Here is a 24,862-nt window from a genome sequence, read left to right as displayed (position 1 = left end):
CTTGTGTACACTTGGAAACATATGGCCTGGTTAAGGGCGGTCAGCATGGCCTTGTGTGGGACAGGGTTGTCTTACAAAGTTGATTGAGGTTTGGTGGTGGTGACAAAGATGATTGATAGGACAGTGGATATTGTCTACATGGACTTAAGTAAGACATTTGGCAAAGTCACTTATGATAGGCTGACATAGAATACTAAGATGCTTTGGACACATCTAACTTGGGTAGTTTAGATTCAGAATTGTCTTGCTCAGAGAAGGTAGAGCATACTTACGGAACAGTGTTACTCTGACTGAAGGTCTGTGACCACAGGTGTTCCACAGTGATCAGGGCTATATTAATAACTTCAAGGAAAACATAGTTGGGTGGGTTAGCATATTTGGATACAGCACAAAAATTGGCAGAGTTGTGGGCACCGTGGAGAGTTATCAAAGAATGCCACAGGATCAGAAGGCAGAGAAATGGCAGATGGAGTATTATCTGAACAGATGTGAAATGTCGCATGTTGGGAGGTCAGCAATAAGGGTAAAGTGTACAGTTATTGGCAGGACCCTTAATAACATTGTGCAGAGGGATTGTGAGCTTCAAGTTCAAAGCTTCCTGAAAGTGGCCACGCAAGAGTGGTAAAGAAGGCACGTGGCATACTTCATTGGGCGTGGCAATAATTACAACTTTGATTAGGCCAGCCTTACAGAATTGTTGTGATTGCCCCACTCTTGGAAGGTTGTGAAGGCTTTGGATGGGGTGGAGAATATGCTGCTTGAATTAGAGGATATGAGCAAAGGGAGAGATTGATGAACTTGGTTGTTTTCAAAGGCTCAGGGGAGACCTGATAGAAGTTTATCAAATTCTGAGAGACATTGAAAGATTAGATAGGCAGAATCTTTTTCCCATGGCAGAAATGCCACGATTTTTATATATAGAGAGAGTAGTCAGTGTCTGGAGCAGGCCACTGGGATAGTGGTGGATGCAGGGATGATAAGAAGCATTGAAGTGACTTAGATATTTGGCATGTTCAGCATAGACAACATGTGCTGAAATTATTGTGTGTTCTACAGATTCCTCTGTTTAAAATGTAGTGCATTTGACAGGTTGAATGTGTGCTATATTACATTTTTTACATTTATGCCCGAGTTGCTTGTTTTTGGTGTTATCACATGACTGATCTGTGCTCAGTATTTTCAGACTACAGATTAAGGTGTCATTTTCCCAGCATGTAGATGGGAGAAGAGAAAGTCAGGACACTTTTAAAAAATATATATATACATGCTTTACAAATGGATAGGTGGTTTCAGAATTGGCCATTGTATTAACTTAGTTACATCAACTAGCATGAAGAACCAAAATTAAGAAAAAAGATGGACTTTTAGGCAGATTGCTTAGTTTGATCAGCTATGAAAAGACTGCAGCTGCTAGTGTCTTGTGCCATGCATGACATAATAATACTCACAAGAAACTCGGATTTCATCTACTAATTCTAGCACCATCTTCCCCACCACTCAGTTTCTTCTGCAGCATTGTCATTGATCCCTCCTTTTGAGAATAATCGCTAACGTATCTCATGACAAGACCATCTCCTGATCCTAGAAAGGCAATCCCATCTGCAAAGTGCAAATATTTTCTGAAAAGAGAACTGACAATTGGGATTATTTTCATTTCAGTACCATCCTTCTTTGTTCTCAAAGATTAAACAATTCTTTTCAAAACAGTTTCTTGCTTGAAGAATTTGAGGCAATTCTGATCAGTTTTGTTCATCTCTTCTGAAATTGTGTTGAATATGTATGCTGTATTTACTTGAATGATGCTTTCAGAGCTTTGTAGAGCTTTCTGTGTACAACACAAGATCTTAAGATGTGAATATATGGATGTCCAGCCCTATACATTTCTATTCGCCATCAGGAAGGCTTTGGGGTTCTCTGTTTCTTTGTGGAAACAGATTCAATCAGTTCCCCACCACCAATACCACTCTTTGTCTGGCAGCACTTGTGCTACTCTTCTTTGGTTCCTGCTACTCCCTGCAAACCAAAGATGTAGCCATGAGCATACACGTGGCCTCCAGTTATGCCTACCCTTTCATGAACTGCATGCAGCAGTCCAAGTTCCAAGCATACTCCACTACCATTTTCTAGCTTCTAACACCCTCAAATTCAATCGATCCATCTCCTAATAACTCTTCTCCCTTAATCTCAGAATCTCAGAAGACACATTACCCACTGCTTCACCTAGCTACCCTGATTAGACCTCCTCCCACTCTGTCATTTGCAAGGACTTCATTGCCACTTTTCAGGTTTTTTTTGTCTCTGCTACATCTGTTCTTGAGATGAGGCCTGCTATCCAGGAAATCAGATTTTTTTTTTCCTCCCAGAAAGCACCCTCATTGCAATTGATAGAGATCTCTATTTCCTGCAGTTTGGCACGCACTCACTTTCTCCCCTAATCTGGCACTCCACCAGACAATGCATCCAACATATTCTTTGCAACTTCTACCAGCTACAGCAAGATCTCACTACTAGTCACATCTTCCCTACCCTCTGCTCCTTTCTGTTTACCACAGAGATTACTTGCTCTATCTGCTCATCCCTCCTCATGTATCTCCCTCCTTGGGTACTACTTCATTAACGACACTATGACCCTACACCACCTCCCTCACTACCACCAGTAAACTCCAGATACTGAAGTGAGCTTCCTTTTATACTTGGGAGTAATTCTGTTCACTGCCTTTGCATGAATGATAATTATCCTAACATCACTCACTAACTTTAACTCACTAATAGTGTTACAATAAGCAAGAAGACCTTTGCCTTTTTCTACCTTGCATATATTTTTAGCACACTGTTGCTCTTTGCTACACGTCTTTGGGGCAGTAAGTGAAATATTGCAAAATTTGATTGAAAATGCATGTAATGTATCAGTCCCGGGTATTACCTCACTTCAATATATTCTTGGGTTTCAGAGTCTCTGATTTGAGCCTTTCTTTATAGTCTGCAAAATATGTCCATCCATGCATGAGCTGAGATGAACCACTTCAATACTGTATCTCTTTAATTACATGTTGTCACAGTTGTTCAGCAATCATCTGTAAGAACTTGAGCATCCTCATCCATGTAGTTAGCAGTCACAACATTATTTGATAGTGCAAGGTGCTCCTTGCTATTGTTGCCCAGAAGATGAGGGACAATTTAATACCATTATTGAAGTCTTTTGTGAGAAATATATCGATGATTAAATATTGTTGGTTTCCCCGATCAGTATTTAGCTATAAATGCATGCCAGACAAATCTAATTTTATACTCCATGCAGCTCAGCAAAAGTTATTTCTTTTGTTATATTCACCACTGACCTCTGGATTGAGTGCAATCTTATTATCATCATCACAAAAACTCATTTATTTTATATGTCCATGGAGTAATCACAATCTGCATAGCCCAATCACAGTGATTCTTTATCACCTTGGATTTTAATGTGTGAGGATGATCTTGTGGTTTTTAATAAATAGGTTTCACACCTGGTTCATGTAGATATGTAATTCATCTACAAATATAAAAATATAATCTGTTAATATTATTGTGGTAATATTGTTTTACGTGCTGTATTTGATATATGTACTGTGTTTTGCACCTTGCTCCCAGAGAAATATTATTTCATTTTGCTGTATACATGTGTACATTATTGAATGAAAATAATCTTCAACTTGAACTTATACTTTATGGGCCTCACAAATCATCTCAGGTATTGTTGAACCTGGATTTGTACCTTTTCAGGATTGTGTCCAGATTTTGCAATATCCAAGCTAAATACATTGTCCCATATCTGTTTCATTTGTAATATCCATTCCTTTCTCATCCAGGGTGGTGTGTTATGAAACTTTGCTATTACATTGGCTGTTATCCTTTATATTGCCAAATGGTCCAATTGTCCTGGACTTCTGAAAGATCTTCAGTTGGATTGTATTTTTCCCTGGAGGCACGCTGCTGAAATTTTATGAATATTCCAATTTGGAATGTGTAAACACCAATCTTCTTTGTTGGTGATCGAACTTGTGTATTGCAATTCTAATTTGCCATTTTTCCATTTTGCTGTATGCTACTTTATCCTTCATTGTTGTCAATTCCTTGCAATGAAGTCCAATGTATTCATTTGAACTTGTCTTCTTTCTGAAATGTATCTTGAAGCAAAATGTAATTTTACCTTTCTATTGTGAATCTATTTTGCTCTTTTGGGTGGTTTCCATTGGATCTCGCATATGTGATTCATTCAAACTTATCTGCTAGTTTGTATTGGGCAGAGTTCTTGCATTTAATAAGTTATCTCCACTGATATTTATTTTTGATAGTCAAAATCAAGTGAAGACCTGCCACGTAACTTGGATTAAATTTTTTTATCTGTCAATCCATTTAGTAGTTAATCTCTTCAAGGCTTGCTTTTAAAAAACACCGAAGTTTCAAATTACTGAAAATTTTTCAGTGCCATGGTAAAATTCTTTTGATTTTATGTCTCTACCTCATTTGTAAATAGAGGCATCCATTGACCATAAGACATCGGAGCAGAATTAGGCCATTCGGCAAATTGAGTTTCTCTCCCATTCTATCATGACTGATTTATTATCTTTCTTAACCCCACTCTCCTGCCTTCTTCCCATAACCTCTGACATCCTTATTAATCAAGAACGTATCAACCTCTGCCTTAAGTGTACTCAATGACTTGGCCAGTGCCACCAACTGTGGCAATTAATTCCACAGATTCATCACCCTCTGGCTAAAGAAACATCTCCTTATCTCTGTTCTAAATGGACATCCCTCAATTCTGAGGCTGTGTTCTCTAGTCCCAGACAACCCCTACTCTCATAAGAAGCATCCTCTCCATAGCCACTTTATCCAGACCTTTCAATATTGGATAGGTTGCAGTGAAATACCCCCCCCCCCACCCCCGATTCTTCTAAATCTCAGAAAGTACTGGCCCAGAGCTTTCTAATGCTTTTCTCGTGTTAACCCTTTCACTCCTGGGATCATACCTCACCAGACTACCGCCACCTCGTTGTGGTGGAGAGGTTTGTGCAATCCTGAGAACAATGCCGTCTGGAGCTTAGCTCCTGGTAGGATCACCCATGCTGCTACTAAGTTCAAGGAGAGGATTGAGACGAAGTGCGGTCCAACCAAGACCTCCGCAGCAGAGCGGGCAGAACTTGGTGGTAAATTAGTGTCTTCAGAATTTCAGAACTACGAGGACCACCACAATGACTGTGAAGGCAGAGGAAGGCTGTAGCAGAAGAGGGCCCCTAATTGTATTGGTCTGCGTACCATTGGATTCTGGCCCTTTCTCTGTTAAAGATCATGTGGTGGCTGCTTGTGCGTCTGTCTCCCCATGTTAAAAAGACATCATGCACAGGCATTTCTCCTGGTTTGGTAATCCAATCAACCTGTGGCAATCCGGAAGTGGTAACAGGAGCAGGACAGTGAAATCTGGGAGCTCACAGTCTCAACCTGGCACACAGGTGTTAGATACAGTCATCTTGATCTTGTACTGAGGCAGATAGAGCTTTTCAGCAGCTGCACCCATGACTGAGCAGCCCTATTCAGGACCTGCTCTGCTCACCCCACATGGGGAAGGGCTATTAAAGGTGCCCTAAAAATAGCCTACCTCCTCCAGTGGAGTGCTCTTACTTTCCTGCTGAACATGACCTAACCATCACAAGCACTCTGTTCTGCCAGAGAAATAAGGTAAAAACTTCATGAATGCATCCCCGTTTGAAGACTTGGCATCTTATACATTATGTCATTGTTCGGGGAGGGATCGCAGAGATGTAAAGAATACAAGAGCTATGATCAGTGCTGATGATGGTTGGACAGGCCATCAGCTTATTCACTCAGAAATGACCATCAAAATCATGTGGAACAGTAGAGTGCAAAAGAAGCTGAACTTGTCCCAGGTTCAATATTGAGAGCCTAAAAGACACAGCAAAAGTGCAACATTTCCAGGCTGACCTCCTGATAGACCCCCAAAGCAGTATCCAGGGGATGTTGAAACATGTGGGACCATACTGAAGACTACCATCATTGATACTTGTATAAACATAATTGGATATAAGACCAGGCAAAACAAAGATTGGTTTGATGAAAATGACAATGAAATAGAAGAACTAATTAACAACAAAAGGGAAGCTTTCTGTGCCTGGCAGTAAGACATCAACTGCAAGGCAAAAAGAGAAGCCCACTCAAAAGCCAAGGCCGTAGTCCAGCATAGAGTAAGGGAAATAAGGAATTAGTGATCTGAGAGGGCCCAAGAAATACAACATGCTTGCTGACTCTGCTGATTTCTTTATTGCCACCAAGGCAGTGTATGGCCCAAACCATCATGACCTTAAACCCCCTTCACTCTGAAGATGGACAAAGGATCCTGAAGGAAAATGATGCCATCAATTCTCAATGGAAAGAACACTTTCAGGAGCTACTTAATTGTTACACCACTGTTAACATTGAAGTAATCAGCACCCACAGCAACCCATGAAGGAGGACATGAGTAAGCCTCCTAGTATCAAAGAGGGGCAGACAACTTGCACGAAATTGAGGAACAGCAAGGTCACTGGGCCTGATGGAATTCTAACAGAAATCCTCAAGGAAGGTGGCATAGAACTTTTAAATCATAGTCAAGACCTGCTTTTCAAGACTTGGGACCAGGAGAAGATTCCATCTGAACTCGGATTCTCTGATTGTCACATTCTTCACAAAGGGAATTGAGCAAACCAGAGGTAAAAGACAATCACATAAAACTTGGGCGAGTACCTTTCCTGGTGTAGATCTCCTGCCTGAATCTCAGTTTGGTTTCTGTCCAGCCAGAGGAACATCTGAATGAATTTTACAGCACATCATTGCAGAAGAAAGCCTGGGAACAAAATCTCCCATTTTATATGACCTTCATAGACCTCACAAAAGCATTTGACTCTGTAAATCATCCTGCCCTTTGGCAGGTACTGTCTAAAATCAAGTACCTAGAGAAATACCTCGAGATCCTACAGCTCTTACACAATGATGTGAGTGCAACAGTCATCAGCAACAGTGGCTCTGAAACAACACCTTTTAAGGTTGAGACCGGGGTCAAAAAGGGGTGCGTCATTCCCCAACTTGCCGCTTTCATTACAGCTGTTCTTCACCTCACAGGCTAAGGCTGCCCACAAGGAGCCCAGATTTTCCATAGCACAGATGGTGGGGGGGGGGCTCTTTAACCTTAAATGGTTCAAGGCAAAGAGCAAGGTGTCAACTACTTCCGCATTGGAGTTCCAATATGCAGATGACAATGCCATCATAGCTCACTCTGAGGACATCTACAGTGCATAATGGATGCTTTTGCCAGAGCACACAAGCTCCTAGGACTTGATCCAGATGTCAACAAAATCCAAATCCTGCACCAACCTGCTCCAGATCAACCATCCAAGTTGACAACATCCACCTGGAGAACACTGATCATTTCCTGTATCTTGGCAGCCTTCTTTCTTCAAGAGCCAACATTGACCTTGAAATGAATTGCAGAATAGGCTGTGTGAGTGGAACTTTGACCAGGCTGAGAAAGGGGGTTTTTGAAGTTCGGTATATCAAGAGCAACACTAAGCTTCTGCTCTATAAAGCTATATCCTTCCCCCCTTGAAGATTCAGCGAGTTAGCTGGAAAAACAGGCATACTAACTTCAGCGTCCTGGAGGAAGGCAGCATTAACTCCATAGCCTCAATGTGACTCAATAACAATTGCATTGGGTTGGTCACATCATCCGTAAGCCTGTCCCCAGCTCCCTAAACAAGTCCTGTTCGGTCAATTCAAAGATGTAAAGCACACTCTTGGAAGGCAGGAAAAGCAGTACAAAAACAATATCAAGACCCACCTGATGAAGTGCTGCATCAACCTGAATGGGTAGGAGAAATTAGCACAGGTTAGGAAAAGCTGGAGAAGGGCTGTCTATGATGTGGCTGCACGGCTCAAAGAATACCTCCACTGTGCCACAGAGACTAAGCGGTTTCATTGTAAGAAGAGACTGGTAAAAGCCCAACCAGCTACATCTACCACCACTTCAATGACCTACACCTGCCAACACTGCAATAGAACTTGTGGATCATGAATCAGCCACTAGTAATACTTGACTGCAAGTGATTGCTGATGATAATCATCATTTTCATGAACCTCCTTTGGACCCTCTCCAATGCCAGCACATCTTTTCTTCTCAGATAAGGAGACTAAAACTGCTCACAATACTCCAACAGTGGTCAGACCAATGCCTTAAAAGTCAAAGCATTACATCCTTCTTTTGTATTCTAGTCCTCTCAAAATGAATGCTGATGTTGCATTTACTTTCCTTACCACCAACTCAAATCTACAAGTTAACCTTCAGAGAATCCTACATGAGGATTCCCAAGTCCCTTAGCACTTCTGCCTTATGAATTTTCTCCCCATTTAGAAAATAATCCATACCTTTTATTCCTTGTGTTAAGTGCATGGCCACGCACTTCCCTACACTATCTTCCATCTGCAACTTTGCCCATTTTCCCAATCCAAGTCCCTTAGCAAATATCCTGCTTCCTCAACTCTACCTGCCCCTCTATATATCATCTACAAACTTGGTCACAAAGCCATCAATTTGTTCATCCAAATCATTGACATGTAACGTGAATATACAACAGTGACTTTCATGACACATCACAGGTCACTCACTGGCAACCAACTGGAGAAGGTTCCCTTTATCCCACTCTTTCCCTCGAGCTGTCAGCTATCTATGCTAGTATCTTGTTAAGCAGCCCCATGTGTGGCACCTTGTCAAAGGCCTTCTGAAAATCCAAGTAAACAACATACACTGACTCTCCCTTGTCTGTTGTTATTTCCTCAAAGAATTCAGCAGATTTGTCAGACAAAATTTCCCCTTTAAAAAACCATGCTGACTTTGGCCTATTTTATCATGTGTCTCCAAGTACCCCAAACCTCATCATTAACAAATAGACTCCAACATCTTCCCAACCACTGAGTCAGGCTAAATGATCCATCAGGTCCAGGTGACATGTCTGCCTTCATACTTCTCATTTCCCCAAGCACCTTCTCCTTAGTAGTTGCAATAATAGTGACTACACTCACTTCTGCCTCTTGACACTCTAGCATTATGCTTTTCCTCCACAGTGAAAACAGATGCAAAATACTTAAGTTCTTCAGCCATTTCTTTGTCCTCCATTACTACCTCTCATTTTCCATTTGTCCAATATCCACTCTAGTCTTTTTTTTAAACTGTTTATATATCTGAAGAACTTTTCGTATCTTCTTTTATGTTACTGGCTGGCTAACCTTCACATTTCATCTTTTCTCTCTATGGCTTTTTTAAGTTGCCTTGTTTTTTTGAAAGTTTCCCAATCCTTTACTTTACCATTAATTTTTGCTATATTATCTTTGACTTCCCTTGTCAGCCATGGTTACTTCATTTTCCCTTTGAATACTTATCTTTGAGATGTATCTTTCCTGGGCCTTCCAGACTTCCCCCATAAATACCAGCTATTGTTGATCTGCCATCATCCCTGCTTGTGTCCCCATCCAGTCAACTTTGGCCATCTCCTTTCTCATGCCTCTGAAATTCCCTTTACTTCACTGTAACACTGATGCATTTGATTTTATCTTCTCCCTCTCAAATTTAAGGGTTCCTTTACCTGAAACTTCCTAATCAAATCAGGGTCATTACATAACACCCAAGTTAGAATAGATGATCCCCAGTGGGCTGAACCACAGGCTGCTCTATAGATTCCCTTTCTCTGGATCCAGTACCAACTGGATTTTTCCAATTTACCTGCATATTGAAATCCCCCTTGATAATAGCAGCACACACAAAAATGCTGAAGGAACTCAGCAGGTCAGGCATCTATAGAAAAGAGTAAACAGGTTTCTGGTGACGTCATCGTTGAGAATGACAGCTTAAGTCACTAGCTCCTCCGGAAAAACGCGTATTAAGCCCCGTTAACCCATCAAGTATCATATTTTTCGAAAAATATTTGAACTGAAAAGAGGGACAAGAATGGGGAAAGGGAATGGAAATTTAAAAAGTGACACTGCAGAGCCTGCGGCCGAGAGGAGTGTAGCGAGCAGCTCTCCTACCCGACTGTGTGCTAGCGAGGTGGACGCTGGGCCTCGTTCAGGTGAAGCGGCGAATATGATCAAAATTCTGAAAGAGATAAGGGAGTTTCAGAAAGCAATAAAGCAGCAGCTCCGTAATATTAAGTCAGAGCTCACCAGCGTCAATCAAAAATAGCGGCGGCAGGGACTCGAATTGAGAAGGTGGAAGATCGTGTTTAAAACGTGGAACGGATATTGAGTAAGACAATAAAAATATTAAATCACCAAGAAGGCAAACTGTTTGACCTGGAGGGAAGATCACGGCAGAAAAATGTCGGAACCTACAACGTTCCTGAAGGAGCGGAGCGTTCGTCTACAACGGAGTTTGTCGGAAAGTTACTGCAGCACGCGCTGGAGCTTCCCTCGGCTATGGAGCGGGAAGTTGAAAGAACCCATCATGTGCTCGTCCCGTAACCTACCCGGAATAGAAAACCATGCTCAATAATAATTAAATTCCTTCGGTACAGCACCAAGGCGGAGATTCTACGAAGGGCCTGGGATAGGAAGAGATTGTTTTATGACGATAAATTAATATATTTCAACCAAGATTCCCCCCCCCCCCCCGGTGGTCCTGCAGAAACGCAAAGAATACTCTGAAGTAAAGCGAGTACTTAAAGCAAAGAAACATTAGATTTCAAACTCCGTACCCTGCTAAACTTCGAGTGTTTTATGACAACGGGATGCGGTTGTACCAGACCGTGGAAGAGGCGACTACAGATATGAAGGCCAAAGGGTTGCCCGTCAGCGTGACCAAAACGAGGGAAAGCCTGGCTGAGGAATTATCCTGCTCCGCTCGGGAAATAGTGCGAAAATCGAGAAGGGAGGAGGCCGAGAGAAATATATCAGGAAGAGACCGGGAGTTTCCCAAAGACAGTCCTCACCCCCTTCAGAAGAGCCATAAGGTTTGGCTAACTTTTAAAATGTTGAGAAGCCAAACGGAAGCAAAAGTAGACGGTGATATACCTATCTCGAGAAATACTTATTATAATGTGGATTTTATATTACTTAGTTTTTATTCTTTATTTGCTCACTTACTCCTTTTCCTACCAAAATGAGAATATATATGTGTGTGCATATATGTGTATGTATGTAATGTGTGTGTGTGTGTGTGTGTGTGTGTGTGTGTGTGTATATATGTATGTATAGGAGGAGTACACGGAAATCTTTTCTGTGTAATGGATTTGTTCACTGAGTTTTATGAATACTGCAATGGGGGCCCTCAACTCACAAGTAGGAGGGGCTCTCCCCCACAGCTAGACATTTCCTCTAGCTCAACACAGGGTCATCTACTTTAGACCTCAGCCTTGGAATCACACATTCATTGCCATTTTTGTTATTATTTACATTTCTTGGTTCTTATTTGTTCAGGAGTAGATTGATTAAGTTTTATTCTAATTTCAATGATACATTGACAGATAAATACAGATGGCTAAGGACAAGGTAAAATTCATTTCTTTTAATGTCGGTGGGCTATTAAATCCAATCAAACGTAAGAGAATTTTATCCAAAATGAAAAAAGAACAAGCCCATGTAGTATATTTACAGGAATCTCATTTAAGTGATAATGAGCATAAAAACTCAAGAGAATGGGCTTCACTAATCCGTTTTTTTTCCTCATATAAATCAGGACATAGGAGAGGAGTTGCTATTCTTATCTCAAGTAAGCTAAATTTTGAAAAAGTATTTGAAATGGGAGATAAAGAGGGCAGATGTATTCTGTTAAGGGGAAATATAGATGGAAATTCAGTTACGTTATTGAATATATATGCACCCCTGGGAAGTGATACTGGTTTCTTTCAGAAAATTACTGATATTATGGTAACGGAAACAGAAGGTCTCCTGATATGTGGGGGAGACTTAAATTTACAATTACAACCAAACTTGGAATCTTCCAATAGAAAAACCTATGAAACAAAATCTTTACATAAGAAAGTTAATACACTTGTTGAGGATGTTGGTTTAATTGATATATGGAGGGACCTTTTCCCCGACAGAAGGGATTACACTCATTATTCTGCTCCCCATTCTGTATATACAAGAATAGACTATTTCATAACATTTGGAAAAGACAAAGACAAAATAAACACCTGTGGAATTGGGACAATAGATGTAAGTGACCATGCACCTACATATTTATCTGTTGATTTTGACCTACAACCAAAGAATACTATGTGGAAACTAAATTCAATTCTACTCAATGATCTGTACTTTAAGGAACAAATTAAAAAAGAAATTGGTCTCTACTTAGAATTTAATGATAATGGAGAGGTTTCACCTCCCATTTTATGGGATACTCTGAAGGCAGTCTTAAGGGGGAAAATTATAGCAATATCTTCATATAAGAAAAAAATAAGGAATAAAACATTAGAGGAATTACAAAATAGGCTGAAAGAACTAGAGTAAAAACACAAATTGAATTTGGTAAAGGATACATTAGGGGAAATTAAAAGAATTGGGAATGAAATAGTTTGGCTAAGCAAGAAATCAGGAAAAATTTAATGTTTCTGAAACAGAGACATTATGAAAGTGGATCGAAATCTATGAAAATACTGGCGTGGAAACTGAAAAAAAAGTTAGCAGAAAGTACAATTCATAGAATTAGGGACCCAAGAACGAAAATGATAAAAAAAAAATAAGCTAAGTGAAATTCAAGAAGCTTTTGAAGTGATTTACAAAACTCTATATTCCAAAGTTCCGGAGGAAGCATAACCCAAATTGACACCTTCTTGAATTCTCTAGAGTTACCCGCCTTAAGTGAAGAACAAAATAGAAGGATGACTGCTGACATAACTGAAGTTGAATTAAAAGCTGCAATTAGTAGGCTTAAACTAAGCAAGTCACCAGGATCAGATGGGTATACAACGGAGTGGTACAAAGTATTTAAAAATGAGTTAATTCCTGTTTTACTCCTCACACTGAACTGAGCCCTAAAAAAGGCACAATGCAACCCAGTTGGAAGGAAGCGATAATCTCAGCTATACCAAAAGAAGGCAAGGATAAAAGGGAATGAGGGTCCTTTAGACCAATATTCGTTCTTAATGTAGATTATAGATTATTTACCTCCATCATGGCCAAACGATTAGAGGAGTTTCTACCCATACTGATACGTAACGATCAGACAGGTTTTATACGACAACACCAGACACAAGACAATATACGAAGGACACTTCACATTATCGATCATATACAAAAAAAAAATCAAAGCAATACTGATTAGCGTGGACACTGAAAAATCATTTGATTCGGTTAATTGGAATTTTCTTCACAGAGTTTTACATAGATTTGGTTTCCAAGACACAATTATTAAAACTGTACAGACACTATATGACAATCCTACTGCTAGGATTAAAATCAATAGATATTTATCAAATAGTCTTACCCTAGAAAGGGACACGAGACAGGGTTGTGCATGGTCACCGCTACTCTTTGCATTATATCTGGAACCATTAGCTCAAGACATCAGACAAAATGAAGATATCAGGGGATTTACTATTAAAGGGACAGAGCATAAATTAGCTTGTTATGCGGATGACATTTTGATCTATCTAGGACAACCAGCATACTCTTTACCTAAATTGATGCAATCCTTTAAACAATATGGTCAATTATCAGGATACAAGATCAACATAGATAAAACCTAATTACTTTCATATTACTATAGCCCACCAAGAGAAATTGAAAGTCGATACCCCTGTGCATGGCACACAGAGTCTTTCAAATATTTGGGCATCATTATGCCAAAAGATTTGGCAAAATTATCAGAATGTAATTATCAGCCTTTATATAAAAAAATTAAGGAAAATGTGGCAAGATGGAACCGGATTCGTTTTTTCAGTCTCAGTTCAAGGATTGAGTCTATTAAAATGAATATACTGCCCAGCCTGTTATATCTCTTTCAGACCCTACCAATCGAGATTAATCAAAATCAATTCAATGAATGGAACAAGATGCTATCAAGGTATATTTGGCAGGGTAAAAGGCCAAGAGTTCATCTCAAAACTTTGCAATTAGCAAAGGAAAAGGGGGGGGATGGGGCCTGCCTTTTCTTAGAGATTATTATTTTGCAGCACAGTTGAGAGCTGTGATATGTTGGTGCAACCCAGCATATGACGCTCTGTGGAAAAACATTGAGGAGCGGGTACTTCCCATCCCCATACAAGCAATTTTGGCTGATAACAACCTGCAAAGGTACATAAATTCTATTGATAACCCATGGGTGAAATTGACTTTTAAAATATGGAAGATTACTATAAAAGAATATAATCTAGAGGGAGATATTGCAATTCTTAAATGGTGTGCATATGACTCTGATTTTACACCAAATAAATTGGATGCTAGATTTAAGGACTGGACAGCTAAAGGAATAATAGTTCTGTCCAACATAATGAAAGAAGAAACACTGTTCAGTTCTGAAATGTTTAAAGAGAAACACTTATTAGAAAAACAGATTTTTATAGGTATTTACTGATGCGACAATATGTTAATCAGACACTTAAAAATGTAACCAAGGCAAGTACATGCTTGATAGAGCTATTTAGAAAAGCATACAATTCAGATAATGGTAGTAGAATCATTTCTAGCGTGTATAAGGGGTTGTCAAATCTTAAAACACATTCGACTTCATACATTAAAACAAAATGGGAGAAGGAAGGAGGGATAATTATATCTGAGGAAGAATGGACAACAATATGGAGGTATCAATGGAAGTGTACCAGTTCACAGAAATCGAGGGAGTTTGGATGGAAAAACTTGATAAGATATTTTATTACAACCTCTCAGAAATCCCATTATGACAGTAACCTCCCTGATTGCTGGAGAAATTGTGGAAATCAAAATGCAAATCATTATCATATTCTTTGGGACTGCCCTGTTATCAAAAACTATTGGAGGGGGGATACACAATGCCCTACAAGACATCTTTAAATATGAAATACCCTTAGAGAGTAAGACCATATATTTTAGATATATACCTCAAGAATGGTTGAAAAGAAATAAATATTTAATGAATATACTGTTGGTGGCTGGTAAAAAGTCTCTTACTAGGAAATGGTTATCACAGGAGAGCCCAACTTTAAATACGTGGATGGAAATTACAATGGACATTTACAAAATGGAGAAGATAACAGCATCTGTTAGTCATAAGCTGGAACAATTTGATTCATACTGAGAAAAATGGTTTAAGTATATAATGCCTCAAAGGCCTGGCTTTATTCTCACAAATCAATGAATCTATTGTTAAAAAAAAAGATCACTCCCTACTTGTACATAGTTCTTTCCTTTTGCTTGTTTTTTCTTTCCACTTTTTTCTGTAAGTGTATACCTCAGATAAATACTTTGTGGAGATTTGTGATATATATGATTATATGATATATATGTACAATGTCTGAAATACATCTTATGGAAATGTTTGATGATGAACTTCAATAAAAAAAATAAACTACAAAAAGAAGGAAAAGAGTAAACAGTCGACACTTTGGGCTGACTGTTCTTCAGGACCTTTTCCCTTTTTACATGGCTTTTTCTATCCTGTTGTAATTTGTAGTTATCCAGTAACTGTTCGGAGACCTGTATATAACTCCCACCAGGGGTTTTTCTTCCTTGCAGCTTCTTGGACCTGGTACCACCCCACCAGTTTCCATGTCCAGCACAAAATTTTCCAAAATGTTCACCACCTCCAACGGGATCCTTGCCTCCCTCTTGGGCTGCTCCACCCTTTTCTTTCTTCCATGGCCTTCTGTCTCTTTCACCAATCAACTTCCTAGCTCTTTACTTCATCCTTCTGCCTCCAGGTTTCACCTATAATCTTGTGTTTCTCTATCTTCTCCCCCACCTTTTAAATCTACTCCTCTTTTTTCTCCAGAAGGGTTTCTACCTTAAATGTCAGCTGCACTCTTTTCCTAAATGCTGAGCTCCTCCTGCATTTTGTGTGTGTTGTTGGGACTGCCAGCATTTGCAGATTTTCTCTGTTTGTGAACATACCACTACCTCCAGACATTCTCAGTGCACTAGCTTAAGTACAAACAAGAAGAAAAATTAGCTCAAAAATATTCTTTCTTACTTAGAACTTGTGCCTGTGCTTGCCTTAGCCTGTTTAGCTAAAGCTGGACCACTCTAAACCTCGCCCACTCATACAATGGCCACTCTGATTACACCTCCTTTCTTTTTATTGGCCCTACGCTGATTTCAGTCTGCTGAAAGAAAGCTGAAAGCTTGCAGTCTCTTTTCTTTTTAAATTTGTGCTGCTTCATCCATGAATGACCTCTTATGCTGATTGGGCAGTTGGTCAGGGCATTGTATATCTCTGCACCAAGTTCTGTTAAAAGAATTGCCTAGTATGTAGAACAATCCAGGATCAAGCACTTTAGCCTATGATATGTATGGCAACCACAACAAATCCCATTTGCCTGCCCATTGCCTGCATAGTGTACATATCCCTCCATTTCCTGCCTATTTGGGTGCCTGTCTTAATGCCTACTTATTGTTATCGTACCTGCTTCCACCACTCCCCATGACAGCATGTTCCAAGCATCTCCCACTGGGTTTCAAAAAAAAACTTGTCTGGTAATCAATCTTTAAACTTTACAATCTCTACCCCACCGCACCCATGTAAAAATTATGCCCTTTAGTATTTGACATTGCTCCACTGGGTAAAAGATCCTGACTTACTGCCCCATCTGTACCTCTCACTTTGATGAATCATCTTGAGTGTTTAAGTGTTGCCTGCATAGATATTCTCCATCTAGTCATTACATGAGATAAGGAACTCAAATCTTCATTTGAAAGTTCCCAGCTTTCCAGTATAGAAAAATTAAGTCATCAGCATGGAACAACTGACTTTAAGGTCTCTACCAGCTGATCATTTGGAGATGTATTTTAACAAAGAGTGAAAAGGTTTTTGGAGAAGGTGACTGATAGAAGTTGTGCTCTTTTCACAATAGGCTGGTGCCACGGAAATGATGGTAAATAAGGATGAAGATGAAAACTCTATGCACAACACAGTTGTTTTGTTCTCCACCAGTGACAAATTTACCTTAAAGCAGGTAAGAGATATTTGGTAATCAGGAAGCTATCCATGTAGTAGTGTGGAAAACCAAGTTGTAACCCAGTGAATCCAGTCTTTCTTTTTTTTTGTAGCATATTTTGCTAGAGTACACTTGGTAAGAGGCTGGAAATAGAATTTGTAGTTGAGTCACACAAGGGATCAGATATTGAACTCAGCTGTCTTTTTGGAAATGTGACAGAAATTTTAGTGCAAGTATTGATTTTGAAGTTTTTGTAAACTGGAGAGACTGACAACATATTAACAGGTCACTTGTGAATTTTTCTTTAATTCACCTTCCATATTTACCTATATGATTACTGTCTTAATTTATTTTGGGGCATCCAGAACCTACACACAAATGCCATTTCTTGTTAATCACATAATTAAAGATGTTAACAATAATACCAATACTTTGCTTTCCACGAGCATGAAATTCACATTTTAATTTGATTGAAGAAACAATATTAAGTTTTAATATAATTTCAGGATATGTGTGTTGTTTGCGGGAGTTTTGGGAAAGGCCCAGAAGGACGACTGCTTGTTTGTTCTCAGTGTGGCCAGTGTTACCATCCCTACTGCGTCAGTATTAAGGTAAGAGGTGTTTATAATGCATATCTCTCTAAACCAGGGGTTCCTAACCTGGGGTCCACAGGCCCTTTGCTTAATGGTGTTGGTCTATGGCATAAAAGAGATTGGGACCCCTGTTCTAAACTCTACCTGTGCATGGACATGCTGAATGTTTTATTTACTCAAGCACCTTGTTCTGTAATCCCATCATCCTCTGTGTGGGAAGAACTTGGTTTTCACATTCCCTTTAAATCTTTCTCCTGACCATAACCCTATGCCCTCTAGTTTATACCTCCCTAGGCTGGGAGAAAGACCATGACAATCCACCATACCTTTGCTTCTCATAATTTTGTAAACCTCAATTTTACTGCAGTCCATTTTGCTCCAGGGATTACACTCCCATCCTTTGCAGTCTCTCCTAATGCTTAAGAACGCTACTGTATAAAATAATCATGGATAATTATTGAGATTTTTCATCTGAACAGATCACCAAAGTGGTGTTGAGCAAAGGCTGGCGGTGTCTTGAATGCACAGTGTGTGAATCCTGTGGAAAGGCCTCCGATCCAGGTCGCTTGCTTCTCTGCGACGATTGTGACATCAGCTATCATACTTACTGTTTGGATCCACCTTTGCAGACTGTCCCCAAAGGTGGCTGGAAATGCCGATGGTAAGTTACATTAGAATGATCATAAAAGTAAATCTGTGACCGTTGAAGAAAGGAATAATGCAAATTGGGAATCAAAATCTTATTTGAAAAGATTCCTTTGTATTCCTGCAGAGGCACTTTTAATGGAGATTTTGCTATAACAACATAAATTTGAGCAGATATTGGAAGTTGCACCATTAAAGCATTTCAACACTAGGGGTGTTGCCAGTTAGATTTTTTTAAGTCAATCTTTTACGTTTCTAAATAAAAGCATATCAATTTAGTTGGGTGTACTTGTGCATACACTTTGATTTCTACGTTGAATGTTGGTTGCTATTTTATAGCAACTGCAACAGTGCAGTTAGATAATTTTAATGGAGATGTTTTAGTTCATGCTAGTGTATACTTCTAAGACCTTGGTTGATCTTAAAAAAATTTGTAGTCTTGATAGTCTAGAGTGTACATTTACTCTAACTTTAATGAGAACAATAGTTTGAATCTTTTGAACCTGTGGAATAACGGAACATGAAGCTGCTGCTTTAATAATATTGAAACTGTTGCAGTTGGAGTCTGTGACATGAGAGGCTTGGTATCTGAGATGCTGACACACTGTTCTCTGAAACTGCACTGCATCACCTTTCTGCTTCTAAGCCAACAAATACCAACCTACTCTTTCTTTAGAATACAAACTTCCAACAATAAAGATTCACAACAAAACCCTGGAAAACATACAAAAAGTGCAGCTCAAGAAATGTGCTTTGGAGTATTGTGTACAGTTCTGGTCACCGGATTATAGGACAGATGTCAACAAAATAGAGTGCAGAGGAGATTTACTAGAATGTTACCTGGGTTTCAGCACCTAAGTTACAGAGAAAGGTTGAACAAGTTAGGTCTTTAGTCTTTGGAGCATAGAAGGTTGAGGGGGGACTTGATAGAGGTATTTAAAATTATGAGGGGGATAGATAGAGTTGACATGTATAGGCTTTTTCCATTGAGTAGGGGAGATTCAAACAAGAGGACCTGAGTTGACAGTTAAAGGGCAGAAGTTTAGGGGTAACACGAAGGGGAACTTCTTTACTCAGAGAATGGTAGCTGTGTGGAACAAGCTTCCAGTAGAAGTGGTAGAGGCAGGTTTGATATTGTCATTAAAAAAAAAAATTAGTTAGGTATATGGACAGGAAAGGAATGGAGGGTTATGGGCTGAGTGCAGGTTGGTGGGACTAGGTGAGAGTAAGCATTTGGCACGGACTAGAAGGGCCGAGATGGCCTGTTTCCGTGCTGTAATTGTTATATGTTAAGAATAGGTCCTTTGCGCTCTCTTAATTCCCTCCTTGAGTTTTTTTCTGGCTTCTTTTAATCCTCATCGTTTCTGTTTGATTTTAGCTTCCTTAACCTTGCATACACTTCATTCTTCTTCTTGACTAAATTTACCATCTCTCTCAACATCCAAGTTCCCTTACTTTGTCATTCTTGTCCTTCTACTTGAAACATACCTAAAATAAGAATCTAAAATAGAATTTCCTTTTTGTGAGAAGTGCTAACTTCCATGGGATGTGAAAGATCTGCCTGGGATAAAATGGAATGAAATATTGACAGATAACGTTGTAACAAGAGGTAACTGCTAAAGAGCTGATGTAAGCTGGATAGGTTTCCAAACAGCTTAAAGATAGATGATCCAATGTCACACCCCTACAGGTGACTAGGCAGACTTCGATGATGAAACAAAAAGGGCGTATATGATAGCCAAGGGGAAACTGAAAAATAGATAGAGCATGCAGAAAAAGGATGTGAGAATGTTGGGGCATTTAACATAGGAAAACCTAAAATCCTTCTATAGACAGGTAGATAATAAATAGATTACTTATTAGAATCTAGATAAAGGTGTGACTTGCTGAAAAATTATGAATGCCTTATCAGTCTTTACCAATGAAAGGGCTGAATTAGAATGAAAATCGATACAGGAAGTGGAGATACCAGAACAGCTGGCTATGCTTCAATCAGACATTCTGGAAATTGGATTTCTTAATTAATGTTCAACATTTATGCTTGTTTTGAGTTAGGTCTTATTTAGCTGTTGATAGTGTGCAAACTGTAATAATTCTTTAAGGATATTTACCTTTCTTCCTTTAATTTCAGTCATAACTATGGAAGCATAGTAAGTTGAACCTACTTTATCAAGTACAGTAAATAGCTATGAGATCACTTGCTGTGCAAATTTGACCATGCAAAATATTGAATGTTTATCGAAGTAGGTGCAGAAAAAGACTATTTTGAAATATTACTCGTTGACTTTTTTGAGCTGGCAGTTTGTTTTTTTATAATGAGTTATTTCTGTGAAAAATTTATCAAGTATAATATGTGAAGAAATACTGGTGTAAATCAAACAAACTAGATTGAAATTGAAGTGTTCAGCAAATTGGGTAATATTTGTGGTAAGAAACAGTGTTAATATTTCAGGACAATAACTTTTCAAAGATTTGAAAATGTGAATTTTCTTTCTTGTTCCATAGTTGCTGCTTTGAGTATTTTAGGCATGTTATGTTCCATTTCATATTTCCAGCATTTGTGATATTTAGCTTTTGGAAAATGGGAAGTTGGCCAGCTGGCTCTAAACCACAGTATAGATTACTCCTAATCTATAATGACTACTCCTTCCCCTGAGGGTATTTCTCTCCCCCACCCCCACCTTTTTATTCTGATTTCTTCCCCCTTCCTTTCCAGTCCTGATGAAGAGTCTGGGCCTGAAATATTGACTGTTTATTCCTCTCAATAGCTGCAGCCCAACTTTCTAAATTCCTCCTGTAATTTGTGTGTGTTGCTCAGGATTTTCAGGAGCAGCAGAATCTCACGGGATTATAGATTATTATTTGCTGGATTATGGGACTGGCAGGTGTTGAAGTTTGGTCTGCATGCAATGTGTATGCAATTCATTTTCACTTTCTAATGCCACAATTTTTAATTATTTGTTTAAGCACATTTTCAAAGTCCTTGTCCACAGCATGATATAATCAAAGATTAATTTTGGATATTATGGGAGGGGATATTTTTTCAGTGCAGAAAAATAATGCTGGGGTATAGGAATAATTGATAATTTGTATTTAAAGCAGATGAGCACTAAAGAACAAATGACTTACTGTTGCTTCTATTTCTTAATATTCCTTTGTAACAATTTCTCAGAATTTTGACATTTTGAACAAACATTACTTACTTAAACCCACCATCCATACAGGAGCATAGGCCAGCAAAGTCCTCTGTCCTGGGCCAGTCTTTCACATTGTCTCTAAGTGTAGCCCATCCTCTTGGTGTATCCTTCCTCTCCCAGGGATGAGGTCTTTGGAACTTCTGGAGTTTCGGTAGCACTTTTCTTTTGCTGAATGGGGTTGCTCGCCCCATGCCCGGACCTCATAATTTCACAGCCGTGCTTGGGACAGTCTACGGCAGAGCTGAACGAGCGTTGTAAATACATTAGCTTGTTGCAGTGATTGCAAGATGTACCCCCTTTGATGTAATTTCATTCATTGTTTACACCTGAACTTTGGAGCATTTTAGCAATGCTTTCAGATGTGACCACTGAGGGCAAGCCATGTTCTTCTGATGCAGTGTTCTTTTTTATTTCAAAGGTGTGTTACTTGTGTACAATGTGGGGCAACCTCGCCTGGTTTCAAGTGTGAGTGGCAGAATAATTATACACAGTGTGCTCCTTGTGCCAGCCTGACTGTCTGTCCAGTCTGCAATAAGAACTACAAGGAGGAGGAACTAATTATACAGTGTCGACAGTGTGACAGGTTGGTGCATTCAATTTATTCTTGCTGAACGTCAACTGTACTGGGTAAAATTCTGAGACCCATGAATTATAGCTGCAATTATAAAGGTGATAAATATATACATTTAATATGAATGAATTTAAAAGCAAGCGTAGAAATGCACATTGCTTTTGTCATTTAGTGTCACTTGAGCTAAGCAGAAAGTATGTCTCAATGTACTAGATGTGGCCTGATGTAACGGGAAGGATTCAAATCAGTATTTTTTTGGGTAGGGGAATTTTAAAACAAAAGACAATCTGCAGATGGAAATAAGAAATAAGGGATTCTAGAATTACGTATGGTCAATTTGTTCTACATGGATGGAAAAAGAAAGCATGAAAAGCACAGAAAGCAAAAAAGGAACTACAGGCGGGTTAGTTTAATACCAGTAACAGAAAAAATGTGAGAAGCTATTATTAAAGATATTGTAGTAGCAGAGCAGATAGGAAAAAAAATCAGTATAATCAAGCAAAACCAGGATGATTTTGTGAAAGGGAAATCATGTTTCAGCAATATTTTGTTGTTCATGTGTACTATGTACATAAACCAGACTGTGGATCAAGGGATAAATACTTTTAAGAAGGCATCTGATGAAGTGCCATGTCAAAGGTTGTTGTGGAAAATAAAAGCTTATGTAGGAGGTAACATTTTGGTTTGGACAGAAGATGAGTTAACTAACAGGAAAGAGCGTGTATCTTTCTGGATGGAAACATGACTGGCACTGGCCTCAAATTTGAAACAACTTACATCAATGAATTTATATAAATAAATAATTTACAAAACTCCTTACAATAGGAAATTAGTAGATTAAGTAAATAGGCAAATCTGGCCAATGAGATAGACTTTGGGGAAATATGAAATTCCTTCTGGCAGCAAAAATTTAAAAAATGTCTATCCTTTAAATGGTAAGAGGAAACAGAGCTGCTTGTCTTGATGCATGGTTTGTAGGTACATCAAGTAGTTCGAAAAGCTACTGGAATATTTCTGGGTATTGCAAGAAAATTATTGTTTATGCTTCAGTAATAGGGCACCATTGCGATTATATATGGAGTCATGTAAATAGTGCAGTGGATGGCACAGTGCCACTGTAGGAAGTTCAGTAATGTCACAACTCTGGCAGCCTCTAGTGCTGTCATTGTGGAGTTTGCACGTTCAACATGCGAGTTTGTGCCCCCACTCCCAGTATGTTCTGATTAACATCTGCATCTCAAAGGTATGCTTGTTGTTGGTTTAATTGATGACTGTAGGTTGCCTCTGATGTATGTGAGTGATAAAATTGGGGAGAAGTGTGGTGTGCTAAGGAGCATGAGGAAGAATAGATAATAGAGAAGTAACTGGAGAATGAGATTGGTAAACTTGCTCTAAGGATTGATTAGCCAAAAAGCATGCAAAAGATTTTCTGTAATTCCAATTGACTCTGAAATAGCTGCTAGGACATGTGATGAAGATGTTTGGACACAACAGGATTGTACACTCAGTGGCCACTATATTACTTACCTCCTCTACTTAATAAAGTGGCTACTGAGTGCCTGTTTGTGGTCTACTGCTGCTTCAGCCCATTATCTCAAGATTCAGAGATGCTTTTCTGTACATCTGTATTGTAACACATGGTTATTTGAGTTACTGTCACCTTCCTGTCAGCTCAAGCCAGTATGGTCATTCTTCTCTGACCTTTCAAAGTAGCATACATCAGGATGCTCTTTATTGACTACAGCTCAGTGTTTAGTACCATCATCCCCTCAAAGCTAATCAATACGTTTCAAGATGTTGGCCTCAATTCCTTCTTTTACAATTGGATCCACGATTTCCTCACTTGCAGACTGCAGTCAATTCAGATTGTCAACAAAGTCCTCACAATCTCCATCACCACATTTGTACCACAAGGCTGTGTGTTTGGCCCCCTGTTCTACTTGCTTTACATTTATGACTGTGTGGCTAAGCACAGCTCCAATGCCATATTCAAGTTTGCTGACGACATCACTGTCATGGGCTGAATCAAAGGTGGTGATGAATCAGTATGTAGGAGGGAAATTGAAAATTTAGCTGAGTGTTGCCATAATAGCAACCTCTTACTCAACATCAGCAAGACCAAGGAGCTAATTATGGACTTCAGGAGGAGGTCCCAGAGCCAGGTCTCATTGGAGGATCAAAGATGGAGACGGTCAGCAACTTGAAATTCCTCAGTGTTATTATTTCAGAGTACCTGTTCTGGGCCCAGCAACATTAGTAGAAGTAGAGGTAAAGCACTGCTATACCTGTACTTCCTTAGGGATTTGCAAAGATTTGGCATTACATCTAAAACTTTGACACGCTTCTATGGATGTGTAGTGGAGCGTTTACTGACTGGCTGCATCACAGCCTAGTATAGAAACAGCAAGACCTTGAGCAGAGAATCCCACATAAAGTAGTGGATACAACCTAGTCCTTCATGGGTAAAGCCCTCCCCGCCACTGGACACATCTACATGAAAGAGTGTTGCAAGACAATGGTATCAATCATCAGAGATCCCCTCCACCTAGGACATGCTCTTTTCTCACTGTTGCCATCAGGAATAAGGTACAGGAGCCTCAGGACTCTCACCATCATGGTCAGGAGAAGTTATTACCCGTGAACCATCAGGCTCTAGAAGCAGTGGGGATAACTTCACTCAACTTCAGTTGCCCCATCACTGAAATGTTC

General features: G+C 39.3%; 1 protein-coding gene across 3 annotated transcripts in view; it reads left to right on the top strand.

Moving 5' to 3' along the window:
- The window catches only part of kmt2ca (lysine (K)-specific methyltransferase 2Ca), a 479,075-nt gene that overhangs the window by 294,339 nt on the left and 159,874 nt on the right, over positions 1 to 24,862 (top strand). For all 3 annotated transcript variants that reach the window (XM_059971838.1, XM_059971840.1, XM_059971839.1), the window contains 4 exons: positions 17,064 to 17,165; positions 17,654 to 17,758; positions 18,220 to 18,401; positions 22,001 to 22,165. In XM_059971838.1, coding sequence (XP_059827821.1) covers positions 17,064 to 17,165; positions 17,654 to 17,758; positions 18,220 to 18,401; positions 22,001 to 22,165 — 554 coding nt within the window. The remainder of the gene's footprint in view (positions 1 to 17,063; positions 17,166 to 17,653; positions 17,759 to 18,219; positions 18,402 to 22,000; positions 22,166 to 24,862) is intronic.

Source organism: Hypanus sabinus, chromosome 6 (genome assembly GCF_030144855.1).
Source record: "Hypanus sabinus isolate sHypSab1 chromosome 6, sHypSab1.hap1, whole genome shotgun sequence".
In the NCBI taxonomy this organism is placed as follows: Eukaryota; Metazoa; Chordata; class Chondrichthyes; order Myliobatiformes; family Dasyatidae; genus Hypanus; species Hypanus sabinus.
The sequence above is the reverse complement of the archived record's forward strand: the minus strand, read 5'-3'. Positions and strand labels throughout refer to the sequence as shown.